The 16,962-nt window shown below is 35.8% G+C and overlaps 1 protein-coding gene across 9 annotated transcripts in view; it reads left to right on the plus strand.

Moving 5' to 3' along the window:
* DMXL1 (Dmx like 1) overlaps positions 1-16,962 on the plus strand; it is a 139,789-nt gene that overhangs the window by 38,563 nt on the left and 84,264 nt on the right. For 8 of the 9 annotated variants that reach the window (XM_021084664.1, XM_021084667.1, XM_021084669.1 and 5 more), the window contains exons 10-19: positions 587-799; positions 3,425-3,678; positions 3,795-4,479; positions 4,570-4,691; positions 6,938-7,027; positions 7,108-7,210; positions 9,852-9,971; positions 10,555-10,776; positions 14,118-15,803; positions 16,614-16,721. In XM_021084664.1, coding sequence (XP_020940323.1) covers positions 587-799; positions 3,425-3,678; positions 3,795-4,479; positions 4,570-4,691; positions 6,938-7,027; positions 7,108-7,210; positions 9,852-9,971; positions 10,555-10,776; positions 14,118-15,803; positions 16,614-16,721 — 3,603 coding nt within the window. The remainder of the gene's footprint in view (positions 1-586; positions 800-3,424; positions 3,679-3,794; positions 4,480-4,569; positions 4,692-6,937; positions 7,028-7,107; positions 7,211-9,851; positions 9,972-10,554; positions 10,777-14,117; positions 15,804-16,613; positions 16,722-16,962) is intronic. The other variant, XM_021084665.1, reaches the window with a different exon arrangement.

A 16,962-nucleotide genomic window follows, 5' to 3' on the forward strand; every position in this document is an offset into this window, starting at 1 on the left:
TTTTTTCCAGCCGAGTTGGTTTGTCTTAAATACCTTTCTTGAATATAAGAAGGGAACCTCAATTTCATACTTTCTAACTTCAACCTTGGTGCTAATAAATAAGTAGTATCTAAGTAAAAGAAAATTGTCGCTATGAGATAAACATATCACTAGTTCTATTGACAACTTGATGATGGCATTTTTAATGGTAGATCAGGTTAAAATACTTTCTAACCAAAGTTTGTATGTAAATTATGAAGACTACCCTATTAGCACATCTGCAAATTATAGGCATATTTCTTAATGAGAATATTTTATAGAATCAAAGAAAAATATACATGTATGTGTGTATAAATAAGTTAGGCTGTATGACTAGAATGTATTTTATCTTTATAATAAGTAAGTTAAATTTACCATTTATGTCTGTTTTCTTTAATAATAATTGTTGCAACCATTATATTTGGAGTCTTCATTATAGGTTAAATAAAATATATGTCAGAGGTTTAAAGATAAATGTAATAGTGTATAATAAAAATAAGAGACCTGAATGTTCTGTATGCTAAAATGATAAAAATTTTAATTGTTTTATTCTTATTGCTCTTTCTAGACATTCCGCTTCTTCCTTCTATTACATCCCTGAGTCTAAGTGAAAATGAAGAGAAGAGTGGACCTTTTGTGGTACACTGGCTAAATAATAAAGAGTTGCATTTTACTTTATCCATGGAAGTCTTTTTACAACAACTTAGAAAAAGTTTTGAACAACCATCTTCTGAGACCAGTGTAGAAGACTCTAATCAGGCAGATGTAAAATCTGATGAAGGTAAAGCTTTAAGAAGGATAAAAAAATATAAAATTTTGTTCAAAATAGCGAAGATTTTTATATTAGGGTAATACCAGCTACTGTTAGAAGTAACCGTCAAAATTGCAGTAGTGTCATGCATATTTGAAGTTGCTCATAATAATCCAGTGTAGATGTTCTTTTTCCACCTGGCTTTCTTCCTCATGATGATACGGGACTTTAGAATTCTCTGTACTACTGTTTCTATCAGCCACAATGACCATACTACTTAGAGGACTATTTGTGGACTAGCAGCATTGACATTGTTAGGGATGCACAGTCTCAAACTCCACCTAGAGCTACTGAACGAGAATCTGAAATTTAATGAAATTCCCAGTGATTTGTATATATATTAAAGTTTGAGAAGCATTATATCAAGACCTTAAGCTCTGCATTGAACTTCGTGAATTTAGCCTCAGTGGAGTTGAAAGAGCAAGCAAAAAAAAAAATTTTTTTGCCAGATACACAAATGACATACAGAAGTTCCTGGGCCAGAGATTGAGTCTGAGTCAGAGCTGTGACCTGAGCCACAGCTGCAGCAATACTGGATCCTTAACCCACTGCTCTGGGCCAAGGATCAAACCAGTGCCTCCACAGAGACAAGTCAGATCATTAACCCACTGCACCACAGCAGGACATCCAAAAATGTTATTGTTTTTAGAAAGTTTTATTTTATTTGTAAGATTATATGTGCTCATTAGAAAAAAAAATCAAACTCTATAGACAGTATAAAGTTTCTGTATTGTTAAGTTTGGGATGAGTGTCCTTCCAGATTTATTCTTTTCTGGGTTCATACAAATATATGTATAAAGGTAGTTTTGAAAAAGTTGTACTCTGGGGAGTTCCCTTTGTGGCACAGCAGAAATGAATCCGACTAGGAACCATGAGGTTGTGGGTTCAATCCCTGGCCTCACTCAGTGAGTTAAGGATCCGGTATAGGTCTCAGACCGGCTCAGGTCTGGCATTGCTATGGCTGTGGCGTAGGCTGGCAGCTGTAGCTCTGATTTGACCCTTTAGCCTGGAACATCCATGTGCTGCATGTGCAGCCCTAAAAAAAAAGCAAAAAAAAAAAAGTTGAAGTTGTACTCCGGGGACTTGTTTATTTATTTATTTTTGGTTGTACTCTTGGATTATAGAGGTTACCAGGCAAGGAGTTGTACCAGAGCCATAGCAGTGACAATGCCAAGTCCTTAAAAGCTTAGGCCATCAGGAAACTCCCACACTGGATCTTGTTATATTGCTTTTTGCTCAGTTGGTATAGGCAAATGGCATCTTATTTTACTTTGTATTTTCTCAAGTTAAAATTGAACAGAATTACCTTAGCCCTTTTGTGGTTTACCTCTTCATGCCTTTTGCCGAATTTTCTGTTGTTCTTTTTCTTAATGATTTATATGTCTTGACTAATTTTTTAAAATCTGGTAAACAGTCTCACAGTTTTTGAGAGTCTCTTTAAGAAAGGCTCTATATTTCTTTTTTTTTTTTTTTAACCTGGTGTATGGAAGCTCCTGGGCCAGGGATTGAATCTGAGCCGCAGCTGCTACCTTCACTGCGATTGTGACAACACCAGATCCTTTAACCTTTCGTGCCAGGCTAGGGATTGAACCCCCACCTCTGCAGCAACCTGAGCTGCTGAAGTTGGATTCCTAACCCCCTGCACCACAGTGGGAATTTCAAGAAAGGCTCTGTATTTCTAATCAGGAACAGGGGCTAGGATATTTGACATAGAGGTCAGAATATACATATTTACCTCTATCAATAAGTTGGCATACTAGTTTATTTTTAATTACCTGTGTGTTAAAGAACATCTGGAGTTCGGGCAGTATTAATGTATTTCTTTAAAATGGTTTCTTTAAGATGTCATATCAGTTTTAAGTGCTTATACCAGAGAAAAGCTAATGTAGTACTCAGGTTTTTTGGATCTGATACTATGAGGAAAGTACACATTACATTCCAATAATATATTTTAAAAATTCAGCCCAATTCCAACTCTGTTGTTTAATTTAATTCATTTTATTTATTTATTGCTTAATTTTTTAGGGCCACACCCTTGTCATATGGAAGTTCCCAGGCTAGGGGTCGGATCAGAGCTATAGCTGCCAGCCTACACCACAACCACAGCAACACGGGATCAGAGCGACCTACACCACAGCTCACAACAACGCTGGATCCCTGACCCACTGAGTATGGCCAGGGATCGAACCCACATCCTCATGGATACTAGTTGGATTCGTTTCCTCTATACCAAAATGAGAATTCCCCCAATTCCATCATTTTAATAGGAGCAAAGCTAAGATCCAGAGAAGTAGTCTTACTTCTGTGTAGTTATTTGTGGTATATCTGAGTTTAGAAATTAGTTTACCTATTTTCCAGTCCAATATTAGTCCTTATACTAATAATCCACTGACTCAGCCCTTTAAGCCTTCTTCCTGATTACAGAGTTAACTTCAATGGCCTTGTATTCCTGGAGCAGGTATTTTTCAAGGGAAACCCATTTCTTATTTATATGAAAACCTGTGTTTTTCATCTTGAATGCATTTTTATAAATATTTCTTCATTCATAGTAGTAGCTGATTGCACTTACTTGGATTATGAACCTTTTGCTTGTAGAAATGGATGACGGTGTTGATGATCTGAAAGTAAATCATGAAAAGAAGGAATTGGGCAATGATAAATTGGTACCAAATTCAAGTTTCGTACCATTGCCCTCAGCTGCCATTGATCATCAGATTGAAGTACTTCTCTCAGAATGGAGTAAAAATGCAGACATGCTATTCAGTATTCATCCCATGGATGGTTCTTTGCTAGTTTGGCATGTGGATTGGCTGGACGAATACCAGCCTGGTATGTTTCGTCAAGTACAGGTACAATTTTTATGATCTCTGGAGAGCTACTTTTTGTTAAATATTAGGTTAGTACTGTTCTGTAAAACCTCTTTTTATAATTTCATGCATTTTAACGTTTATTTTCTTACTTCTAGGTGTCCTTTGTTTCCAGAATTCCTGTAGCTTTCCCCACAGGTGATGCAAACTCTCTCTGTAGAAGCATAGTGATGTATGCCTGTACGAAGAATGTCGACCTGGCTATTCAACAAGGGAAACAAAAACCTTCCAGCCTGACACGTTCCACGTCAATGCTTATCTCTTCTGGTCATAGTAAATCCACTAATAGTTTAAAATTAAGTATTTTTACCCCTAATGTCATGATGATCTCAAAGCATGCTGATGGCTCCCTGAATCAATGGTTGGTCAGTTTTGCTGAAGAATCTGCTTTTTCTACAGTTCTCAGTATTTCCCACAAATCCAGATACTGTGGTCATCGCTTTCATCTTAATGATTTAGCTTGTCATTCAGTATTACCATTATTGCTGACAACGTCACACCATAATGCATTAAGGACACCAGATGTTGATAACCAAAAGCAACCTTATGATGCTGTGAATACTGAAGAATGTTCTTTGGGCCAACAGAATAAAAGAACTATTGATATGGCCCTTCAGGATCCCAATGCAGTTTACAGTGAGCTTATTCTTTGGAGAGTTGATCCAGTTGGGCCATTGTCTTTTTCTGGAGGTGTTTCTGAGCTTGCTCGAATTAATTCTCTTCATGTTTCTGCATTTTCCAATGTGGCATGGCTTCCAACTCTTATACCCAGTTACTGTCTAGGTAAGCATTCTGGTTTTTATTTGGGAAATTTAGATTTTCTGACATTATTGCTTAAAGGTTAAATTTCACATGTTTTAAAAATACTTCTAGGTGCGTACTGCAATTCTCCTAGTGCATGCTTTGTAGCAAGTGATGGGCAGTATCTGAGATTATATGAAGCAGTTATTGATGCCAAGAAACTTTTGTATGAGCTTTCCAATCCTGAAATTTCTGTAAGTAATTGGCTTTTAAAACTAAGAATATAATATGATGTTTTTAGTACTTAATTTATACTTATTGAGCATGTTCTACAATTGTGACATATAATTTATAATAAAATGTGTCTATTTTATTTTTTTCACATTTGCATTGTACTCTTACAGTGCTCTTAACCACCTTTAAAAAGAAACCATATCTTTAATTTCTCACAAAAGTAGAGTCTAGTGTCCTACGATCTGCATTTCTATAATACTTCTTCACTCAGAGATCAATGGTGACTATTGGCAGTATAGTGTAGAAGTTATGTTGGTTCATCTATAGGTTTTTTTTAGCAAGAGAAGGTAAAATAACAGGAGTGGAATTTTAATCTTAACGGAGAAAGAAAAAAGCTTTCAGGATGATTGCACTATCGGCAAAAGTCCTTTCAACACCATTGCAAAGGTTTTTTTCTTAGGACAAAGGGCTCTTGTTCCTGTGCCCAACTAATAGCTACCCACCATATGCAGTGTCTAAGCACCTCCAGCCAGTATTTCCATTCTTTTGGGTTTGATGTTTTAAAATATGCCCTGAGGTCACCTTCAGCCATACTGAGCTTGTTGTTTAGGAGATTCAACCAGTCTTCTCAACTACCAATTAATGCCTTTGTTAATGTTCTGGTTGCAGAGTTGCAGAGTTGTCAGTGGTCTGCTCCAGTCTTGTTTTCTTCCTAAGTTATTATTATTGCATGGTTTTGCAGAACACAAAGTTTTTTGAAAACATGTATATAGTGTAACTGTAGAAGCATCTGTGTTTAGGGCCTTCTATTTTTCAGTAATTGTTTTAAGTGCTGGGAATATAGCTGTGAGCAAAACAGATAAATATATGAGCTAACATTCTAGTGAAGGAATATAGGTAAAAGGTAAAAATATATTAATAAATACTTTGGAGAAAGTGTTGCATATGTAGTGGGGAGTGCCAGCTAAAGTGCTGGTCAGGGAAAGCCTCAGTGAAATGGTACCATTGCAGTAAAAACCTAAAGGAAATGAAGGAGCTACCTATATGGGTATTTAGAGATAAGAGTATTTCAGGAAGAAGAGCAGCCAGTACAAAGATCCTGAGGGCAGAGCATGTTTGGTGTGTAAGAAATGGCAAGGAGGCCATTGTGGATGGTACAGAGTGAGTGAGGTGGAGAGTAGCCAGAGATAAAGTCAGAAAGTTAGCCTGGTCAGATAAGAAAAGGAAACTCTTGAAGAGAATGACAGTGAGTTCGGCTTTAAAAGGATCACTTTGGTTACTATTTAGATAAGACTTGGGAAGCTTAAGTGGTATCAGAGCGATCACTTCAGGAAGCTATTACTGTAGTCAGAGGCACTTAGAATGGTAGCAAGTGGTAGCAATAAAGATGATAAGATTTGGTCAAATCTAGATGTGTTTTGAATGTGAGTAGTGAGGATTGGACTAGAAATGGAGTTTGTGTGAGAAGTTAAGAAAAAAGTCTAAGCAGCTGATTTTGAGAAGCAGGGAAATACAAGAGCCTGGCTTTGGAAATGTTAATTTTGAAATGCCTGTTTGATCTCTAAGAGCTCTGAAATTAAGACTGCAGCCTGGGCTGAAAATAGCAAATAAGTGGTTGACAGGTTATAAATTTGTGGAGCTGAATAAGATCACTGAGGGAGAGCATATAGTTGAAAGGTAGAAATGATAGAAGGATTGAGCCCTGGGGCATTCCGTTGTTAAAAATTGCATGAATGTGGTGTCTAATGGAAGCCAAAATGAAGAAAATTATTTCAAGGGGGAGGTGGTAATCAGTAGAATCAAATGCTGCTGATAGATCAAGTATGATGAAGATCTAATTTAACAGTGTGACTTTAACTAGAGCAGTCAGGAGATAGGTGGCTTAAGAAATCAGCATATGTAAACAGTTTGTGAACTTGTTTTTTAGCTTTGTTTGTCAAAATTAATGCTTAAAAAGCATTGATTCTTAGAACATTTCCATGAGATCAAAGTCAGTCTTTCACACTTATTTATATAAAATACGTTTTCCCCTTAACAATCACCAGGCATTGCTTTTGTTTTTCTCTGTACCAAGTGTACTGTGACTCTTCATTCCTATGTAATTCCCTAGTAAAATCCTAGAATGTTTATAATGAAAGGAACTTGTGCACTTATTTAGTCTCACTTGAACTTATTTATTATTATATTTTATGCCTGAAATTTTACATCATTTGTTATTGTTTTTTAATTGTTTAATAAAGGAGGTATCTATTTTTTTCAAAAACAGAAATATGTTGGTGAAGTGTTTAACATCGTAAGTCAACAGTCAACAGCCAGGCCTGGATGCATTATCGCATTAGATCCCATTACCAAACTTGTAAGTATTCTTTTCCTGGCCACTTTGCTTTAGGCAAATAATATATATGTCAATTTACATTGGTATTTATTTACATTCAGCAGGGCAGAAAAACCCAACTGCTTCATGTTTTTCAAGAAGACTTCATTTTGAATAATCTTGAGAAGAAAAATTTGGGAAAACACAGACTATCTTCTGATGCAGGTAAAAAAGAATTTTTTTTTTAATCTAATGAGAAATAAGATGTAGAGTATGTTAGGCAGTTAATAAAGATAATTTGATACAATATTTCCTAGCTATTTGAGGTTAAATTTTTCCTATGTACATTTGAGATATTTAATAGATATTAGTATCTTTTTATTATCAAAGCAATAACAGTGAAAAAATTAAAGGGATTTGTCAGTTATTTTTTTTAAAATGCATAATAGGCATGTTCTTTATCATTAATGTGTGAGAACTCTTTGCATAGGAGGAGTCCGGGCCTAACAATGTGGATAATATTGACACCGAACCTTTTAAAAATCTACAATTTAAAGAATTAGCTTTAAACTTGAAGTTATAATTGCTGTCTTAATGAATACTCTTATAATTAAAGTTTTAAAAATAATATTAAACTCCTCCACCTAGTGTTAACTATCATTTTGCATAAAGGAAAACAGGACAAAGTAAAGCTAAAATATATTGGTTATCATTTTCAATTACAGAGCCAAACCAAACTCAAAAACTGTTTACCAAGAAACTGTACAGTGGGTGCTTATTTTAAAAGTCAATTGTCATTCCTGCTGTATAGGATAGGAAACTATTATCTAGTCACTTGCGATGGAGGATAATGTGAGAAAAAGAATGTATATATACATGACTGAGGCACTTTGCTGTACAGTAGAAAATTGACAGAACTCTGTAAACCAACTATAATGGAAAAAATAAAAGTCATTTTTAAAAAGTCAGTTATCAAGCCTCAAGTTATATTAATAACTGCATTCTGTATTCCAGATTATTTTTCTTTTGTACATTGTTTATTCACTTTTTTCATGTTTTCTCATCTTTGATAAGTACTTTTTTGAGTTTTTTTTTTTATGTTGAATGTCTAATTTCTTACCACTGCTTTCTTAGTCTTCTATTGTTGTCTTTGAGAATGCATGAACTGTGAAAAAAATACTTGTAGTGTTTATATAACCCCTAAATACAATGATTGAAAGATATGAAAAAGGAGAAAAAAAGGATGTCAGGTACAGGATAAAGAGTTGTTTATATCAACAAAGTGTTATTTTCCCCTTTTTTGCATTAAAATATTAATACAAATTTTAAAATGTTAACAATCCAAGTCTCTTTAAGACTTTTTAAGGAAATTACTCTACTATGCTTAAGGTTGATTTTTGCTACACTCTTCATTCTAGTATTTTCTTTTCTGTGATTCTTCAATTTTTAACTTTTTTTCTTTAAGACTAAGTAATTTTTCTAGTTTTTCTTCAAATACTCAGGTAATTGTTACTGACTTTACCTCAGGAACTATTACTTTCATTATTAGAATTTCCCAAAAAATACCAAGGGACTATACTTTCATCTTATTTTGCTCTAGTGTCAAGAAAACGGTGTTTTACAGATATTTTCATTATTGGAGCATTCTTTCTTGCTAATTAAAATGATCAGAAATAGACTGATTTCTGCTCTTTTTTTCTTATATTGTGATCTCTTATCCTTTCCTTTCTCTTAACTCTTAAAATGTAAATGCCTAACTCAGCCATAATATATTACTAAAGTTACTTTTTCATTTAGTCTCTTAAAACAATGTGATTTAAGATATTTATGGTTATCCTTCTTTCCCAATTTTTTGGAAAACTTTTTTACTTTGCAAATTTCAAAAAGGACAAAACCATCACACTCTAATAATAGTTTCTCTCTGATTTTTTCATATTTCTATGATTTGTGTAGTTAATGTAATTTTTCTTCATATAATTTTATACATAATGCAGACCAGCTTATATAATTAACGAAACTTGAATTAAAGTCCATCATTTGAAAAAGTTCATTTTTTTCAGGCAATGATTAACCACCGATTTTGTGATATATTTTAGATAGATGCCTTGTTTTAGACTACTTTGAGCAACCTCTGTGCTGCTTAAATTGTGTGGCTTTCACTAAGAAAAAATTTCTTCAATAGTATGTCATATGATGAATATTTATATTTTGGTTCTTAGAGACATCTTTAATAGGTCATTCCCTTAGGAGTCTTATTTACTTTAAAATTTGGCAACACAGCGTTCATCATGACATGTTGAGTTAAAGTATCTATCACACAGTTCATATGCTTCAGAAATGATCTACAAGGAATTACCATCATGGCGCAGCAGAAATGAATCCGACTAGGAACCATGAGATTGTGGGTTCGATCCCTGGCCTCGCTCCATGGGTTAAGGATTTGGTGTTGCCGTGAACTGTGGTGTAGGTCGCAGACGTGGCTCGGGTCTGGTGTTGCTGTGGCTGTGGCATATGCTGACAGCAACAGCTCTGATCATACCCCTAGCCTGGGAACGTCCATATGCCTCAGGTGCAGCCCTAAAAAGACAAAAAGACCAAAAAAAAAAAAAAAAGGCATGACCTAGTTAATCTGGTCTCATTTATATGAACAATGTTATGGGTGATGACTATAATATGTAACTTTTTTAAGCTTGTCAATTCAGTAATGAAACTTAATCATAGCATACATATAATTGTTAAAATTTTAAGGTAGTACAAATTCATGTGGTAAATAAAGTTGATTACATTCCACTTTGGAACTTTAAGAATTTTGAATTTTTTAATTGAGTGTTTATTAAGTTATCTCATAATAATGTTGTATCAACAGGTAGCTCACCTAATGGATTTTCTGAAAAATTCTACCTAATCGTAATAGAGTGCACCCAAGATAACTGTTCAATGTTACACATGTGGAATTTGCACTTAAAGTCCATTCCTGTCTCATTGGGTGAGTTTTGTAGTTTTATTTAACCTTAAGCTTAAATTTAAAAATTTTGTATGGTTAGATAATTTTGTGGATATTTTTAAAAAATTATTCTCATTAAGAAAGGGTATTTGTAGTGTTTTTCTGTTAAAGAAATTCTGATTTTTTTTTTTTTTTTTTTTTTTGCTGTGAAGGATCATAACATGTTTACTTCATCTTTTATAAGACAGGTTTTATTTGTTTTTTTTGTTGTTGTTTTTGTTTTTATTTTGCTTTTTAGGGCCACACTGCAGGCCACACTGTGGCATATGGAAATTCCCAGACTAGGGGGCCAATTGGACCTATCTATAGCTGTTGGCCTATGCCACAGCCATAGCAACAGAGGATCCGAGATGCATCTGTGACCTACACCACAGCTCACAGCAATGCTGGATCCTTAACCCACTGAGTGAGGTCAGGGATCAGGCATCCTCACGGATCCTAGTTGGATTTGTTACCACTGAGACATGATGGGAACTCCTGTAAGACAGTTTTGAATTGTAAAATGAAGCAATTACAATGTTTATAGTGTTTCCCTCTTGCTTTTTGGTTCTTTTATGTTATATAGATGAAAATGTAGATACAAAAATATCTGAAGCAGTTTGGCAGCCAGAAGAACATTATTCTTCTTCTCCAGAGAAGATCTTATCCCCTTTTTCACAGAAGTATCAGGCTTGCAGAGCAAATCTTCAGAGTACCAGCAAGTTGACTCTGTCTTCAGAAATGGTTTATAGCCAAGAGTTGCATTTGCCAGAAGGAGTTGAGATAATAAGTGTTAAGCCATCAGCAGGTTTGTAATTTTTTGTTGTTACTGTCTTTTGTCTTTTTAGGGCCGCACCAGTGGCATATGGAAGTTCCCAGATCTGAGCTGCAGCTGCCACAGCAACGTAGGATCTAAGCCGCGTCTGCGACCTACACCGCACCTCACAGCAACACGGGATCCTTAACCCACTAAGCAGGGGCCAGGTGAACCCGCTTCCACATGGATACTAGTTGGGTTCATTAACCACGGAGCCATGATGGGAACTCCCATGTTTGTAAATTTTTTGAGGAGAGCAACCAAACTTTGTAATACCTGAGTGCTTACTGTGTATTTAAAAATAAAAGAATGTATATACGCATGTGTGACTGGGTCACCTTGCTGTACAGTAGAAAATTGGCAGAACACTGTAAACCAGCTATGATGGAAAAAATAAAAATCATTTAAAAAATAGAGGCCACTCCTGCTTTTTAAATCCACACAGAAGCAGATATGGAAAGAATATCTTTAAGTAACCTAAATTAAAATTTAAAATTTTAAATTTCCCATAATGTTCTCTGTCATTTGTCAGCCAGTTTTAGTCTTAAATATTGATTTCTAAAACAAGTTTTTATTACTCTTTTGTGGAGACCAAGTGAAAGTTTCCAGGGTGGAGATAATAATGGGGTTGTACCTTATTTGCCAGCTTTGATAATACTGGTTGTTCTGCCTGGAGCTGTGTGCTGTAAAGGATTCCAAGTGTGTGGTTCTTGATGCATATTTATCATCTTATCCTAGGGCAGTGGTTCTCAAAATGTGGTCCCCAGAATAGTGGCATCAGCATTGTTTGGTAACTTATTAGAAATAAAAGTTCTTGGACCATACCCTAGACTTACTGATTCACATACCGTGGGGTGGAGCCAGCAGTCTTGTTTTGGCAAGCCTTCCAGGTGATTCCAATATACATAAAATCAAGAATCACTGTTCTAGGGTATCAAGAAAACCAACACAAAAATCCATCTTTTTATCACTCAATTCTTTCATTTTCAGAGTCACACTGTGGGTTTTTGGTCTTTTCTTCTTATCTATCTTTTTTTTTTAACTGATTACTTTGAGTATTTTTCAGTTTACCATGTTATCAGGTACTTAATATTTTCTAATTGCAGAAGTTAGTGGGAACATTAACAGTGTTCTGATAATTTTTACATTCTGGATTTTTTTTTTTTTGTATTTTAATGAAAGAAAAATCAATACAAGGAAAGTGAAAGCTTGAAACAGTAAGACTAGTATTGACACAATTTTAAGAGCTGTTGTCCTTAGCCAGACCAGTGTAATCTTCATTATTGAATTCTAATGTTAAAAAGTATGTGACGAGGAGTTCCCGTTGTGGCGCAGTGGTTAACGAATCTGACTAGGAACCATGAGGTTGCGGGTTCGGTCCCTGCCCTTGCTCAGTGGGTTGACGATCCGGCGTTGCCGTGAGCTGTGGTGTAGGTTGCAGACACGGCTCGGATCCCGCGTTGCTGTGGCTCTGGCGTAGGCCGGTGGCTACAGCTCCGATTCAACCCCTAGCCTGGGAACCTCCATATGCCGCGGGTGCGGCCCAAGAAATAGCAACAGCAACAACAACAACAACAACAACAACAACAACAACAACAACAAAAAAGTATATGACGGGAGTTCCCATCATGGCTCAGCAGTTAACAAACCCGACTGGTGTCCATAAGAACACGGGTTTGATTCCTGGGCTTGCTCAGTGGTTAAGGGTCCCGTGTTGCCATAGCTGTGGTGTAGGTTGCAGCCGCAGCTCGGATCTGGTGTTGCTGTGGCCATGACGTAGGCCAGCGGCTACAGCTCTGATTGGACCCCTAGCCTGGGAACCTCCATATGCTGTGGGTGCGGCCCTAAAAAGACCACACACACACACACCAAAAGTATATGACGAATGTAAGAGAAACTGAAGACATCTCTAAAAACAATCATCTTTAACTTTGGTGCAAGTTGAGTTTAGAAGAAAAAAAGAAGTCCTACTGCAAAAGAAGAAATTTGTTTTGTTTGGCAGAAGAGTAGCATGTGGCAAAAGCTTTTTTTGTAGTCTTGAGAAAAAAATTTTTTTTAAACCAAGACTTTTGGGAAAGGTAACCTCTTTATCTCTCTTCAGCTTAGAAACTAATGGACAATGTTAATTATATACTTGAGAACCTAAAAAAAGGTATTAAATTAGGTTGAAATCTGTTTTAAAGTATAATAAATGTTATTTATTTATTTATTTTGTCTTTTTGCCTTTTCTAGGGCCGCTTCTGTGGCATATGGAGATTCCCAGGCTAGGGGTCCAATCGGAGCTGTAGTCACTGGCCTACGCCAGAGCCACAGCAACTCGGGATCCGAGCCGCGTCTGCGACCTACACCACAGCTCACAGCAACGCCGTATCGTTAACCCACTGAGCAAGGGCAGGGATCGAACCCGCAACCTCATGGTTTCTAGTCGGATTCGTTAACCACTGCGCCATGACGGGAACTCCTGTATAACATTTTTGTATTATGATTAGCAGTTTATATTCAGTAGGTTAGGGTAGAGATTGGTAAACTAATGGTTACCTACCTGTTTTGTAAATAAGTTTGGAACATAAGCCACACTTATTTGTCCACTTTTGTGTATGGCTGCTTTTGTTCTAGTTGACAGAGTTGAATAGTTACAACTGAGACTCAAAGTCTAGTAAAACCTAATAATTATTCTTTGGCCCTTAAAGAAACAGTTTGCTGACCCCTGATTTAGGAAAGTAAGAGTTATGTAATTTCATTAAGCCAAAGGAAACATTATATCCCTCTTAGGAATCTTCTCAGCATCATTTATACGAAATATACTTCAATGTGGAGGACCTATTTTGGCACTTAGGTAAACCTAAGCCATTCACAAAATTGTATTGAAAAATATCATATAGGAGGAGCCAGTGGAAATTGACAGATTTTTAAAAATGTACTGATATCTTTAGTGTGAGATTTACAGTAATATGTAATGCTAGCAAAGAGTTGTGAAAAGACTGCTAGGTTGAAATCCAGGACTAGAATTTAGGTTTTCTAATTCTGCCTTAGTCTAGCTATTTGATTTAGACATAAGACACTTTACACATTTAGTCAAGAGTCCTTACCTATAATGTGTAAGAATCGAATTTAATTATCTCAGAGTTCTCTTTCAGCTTTAGGTTTTGGTAAAACATGTCCTTTCTGATGTCATTAAAGCTTCTTACTAATCTTGTTGACCCTTAAACTAAATATTGACTGTCATGTTGTTAATACTAGTTCATAAAAAGACTAAAACCCTTAGTACATGAAAATAGGTATATTTAACCAAAGTTGACATTTTGTTAATGAATTATTTTTTTTTATTTTAGGACATCTGAGTTCTTCTTCCATATATCCTATATGCAGTGCTCCTTATCTATTGGCAACTTCATGCTCAGATGAGAAAGTAAGATTCTGGAGATGTAGAGTAACAGAAGGAGAATCTGCCACATCAAAGAATGGAGAAATGGATCTTATATACATTTGGGAAGAATGGCCATTACTTATTGAAGATGGACTGCAGAGCAATAGTAGTATAATTGTACCTGGTAGGCCTGTAGAAGTCAGTTGTGCACACACAAATCGTTTAGCAGTAGCATATAAGCAGCCAGCATCTAATAGTAGATCTTCTCAGGACTTTGTGATGCATGTAAGTATTTTTGAATGTGAGTCTACAGGAGGTTCATGTTGGGTCCTTGAACAAACAATTCATTTAGATGAGTTAAATACAGTTTTGGATTCTGGCATCAGTATCGATAGCAATTTAGTGGCCTATAATAAACAAGAAGTATACCTAGCCAGTAAAGAGAATATCACATCAAACACAAAGCATTTAGTTCACTTAGATTGGATGTCTAGAGAAGATGGTTCTCATATTCTGACTGTAGGAATTGGATCAAAACTTTTTATGTATGGACCCCTGGCTGGCAAGGTACAAGAACAGACTGGTATGGAAAGCCTGGCATTTCCTCTCTGGGAGGGTACTAAAGTTGTGCCTATTTCTAAATTTGTACTGTTACGAAGTGTGGACCTGGTTTCTTCTGTAGAAGGTTCTCCACCTTTTCCTGTTTCTTTATCATGGGTCCGGGATGGCATCTTGGTGGTAGGAATGGATTGTGAAATGCATGTATATTCCCAATGGCAGCCACCTTCTAAGCAAGAACCTGTTACAACTGATTCATACAGTGGAAGTACGCCATCTATAATAAGTTTAATAAAGCAGAGTAACTCATCAAGTTCTGGGTTACATCCTCCAAAGAAAGCTCTGACTCGATCAATGACCAGTCTTGCTCAGAAAATCTGTGGAAAGAAAACTGCACTTGATCCTTCTGTGGATATGGAAGATTCAGGTCTTTTTGAAGCAGCTCACGTTCTTTCACCAACTTTACCTCAGTACCATCCTTTGCAGCTTTTGGAACTCATGGATCTTGGCAAAGTTCGGAGAGCAAAGGCCATCTTGTCACATCTTGTCAAGTGCATTGCTGGGGAAGTTGTGGCTCTGAATGAAACTGAATCTAATCATGAGCGCCGCCTTAGGTCTCTCACCATTAGTGCCAGTGGAAGTACTACCAGAGACCCCCAGGCATTCAACAAGAGTGAAAATACAGATTATACAGAAATTGATTCTGTCCCTCCACTTCCTTTATATGCCTTACTTGCAGCAGATGATGACAATTGTTACTCATCCTTGGAGAAATCTGGTAATCAGAGTACCTTAAATAACTCAAAACAGTTGTCAAAAGAAAATTATGATGAGCTTTTTCAGATCTCAGCTTTAACAACTGATAGTCATGTGTTAGAGACAGAAGAAGCAAATACAAAGCCCAAGGTTATTGACCTTTCACAATACAGTCCAACTTACTTTGGTCCTGAGCATGCTCAGGTTCTTTCTGGCCATTTACTTCATTCTAGTTTGCCAGGACTCAGCCGGATGGAGCAGATGTCTTTGATGGCTTTAGCAGATACAATTGCAACTACCAGCACTGATATTGGAGAAAGCAGAGACAGAAGCCAAGGTAAAACTAAATTGGGTATAGGAGTAGAGAGAAAACTGATGATATTTTCCCCCTTTTATTTCACGGAAAAAAAATCTTAAATAATTCCTTTAAAAATGGTAGCCATGAAGGTTTTTGCATTCAGCATTGTTGCCTTCACAGTAGTTTTGACTTGAATATGTACTATTGATCCCATAAATCATAGTACTTTGAGAAAGTGCACAAAGATGCATTATGCCAAGTCATTTTGACCTGTCTACTTAATGATGTTAAAACTCCAGCTGATTGCTTGTTGGTCATGAATTGTGGCATGAAATACTACTAGACGATATTATTTTTAATATGACTATATTAAGGTGTTTTACGGTTTTAACCATTTAAAGTAAAAATCAGGCCCTCCCGCCATATAGCCATTTCTTCCAGTGTTAGCAATTCTTGGAATGGGTATATGACTTGAATCAATATGGAAAATACTATATATAATATGTACTGTAGAGATGATTAAACTATTTTAAAATTCAGTCACATTTTAATTTAAATATTCATATTGGAGGTCATATTATTTTAAACAGTCAAATATCTGGAGTCAATTTATTCTCTTCTTTATTATTTTTTAAAATTATTTAACTATACAACTATTTTCTGTAATGTATAATTGTACAGAAAAAAGAAATATTAGATAATATTTTCACTGATAATTTTGTCGTTTTCACAGAGTTTTGTCCCTGTATTTGATGCCGTGACATATGCTGCTTGCCAGAATTATTGTGTTTTGCTAACAAAACAGGTTTTTATAAGTAAAAATACTTTTTTTTTTTTTCTTTTTTATAGGTGGAGAAACTCTTGATGAATGTGGCTTAAAATTTCTTTTGGCTGTTAGACTTCATACTTTTCTTACAACTTCTCTTCCCGCTTATCGAGCTCAACTACTTCACCAAGGTAACTTTCTTAGTAATCTATTAAAAGGAAATAAGGAGAGTAGAAGAGGGGCTTCAGAACATTTAAGTTTGTTTTTGCCCACATATGCCAATGATGACATATTTGACACATTCTGAATTTCCTTCATTTATTTTAAAAATACTTACTTTCACCTCATTTCTCTGCTTAAAAATACTCAAGTATTTTTAGTAGATGGAAACTAATGAAGAAATGGAAATTGGGCAATTGGATATTATGTATT

Source organism: Sus scrofa, chromosome 2 (genome assembly GCF_000003025.6).
Source record: "Sus scrofa isolate TJ Tabasco breed Duroc chromosome 2, Sscrofa11.1, whole genome shotgun sequence".
Lineage (NCBI taxonomy): Eukaryota > Metazoa > Chordata > Mammalia > Artiodactyla > Suidae > Sus > Sus scrofa.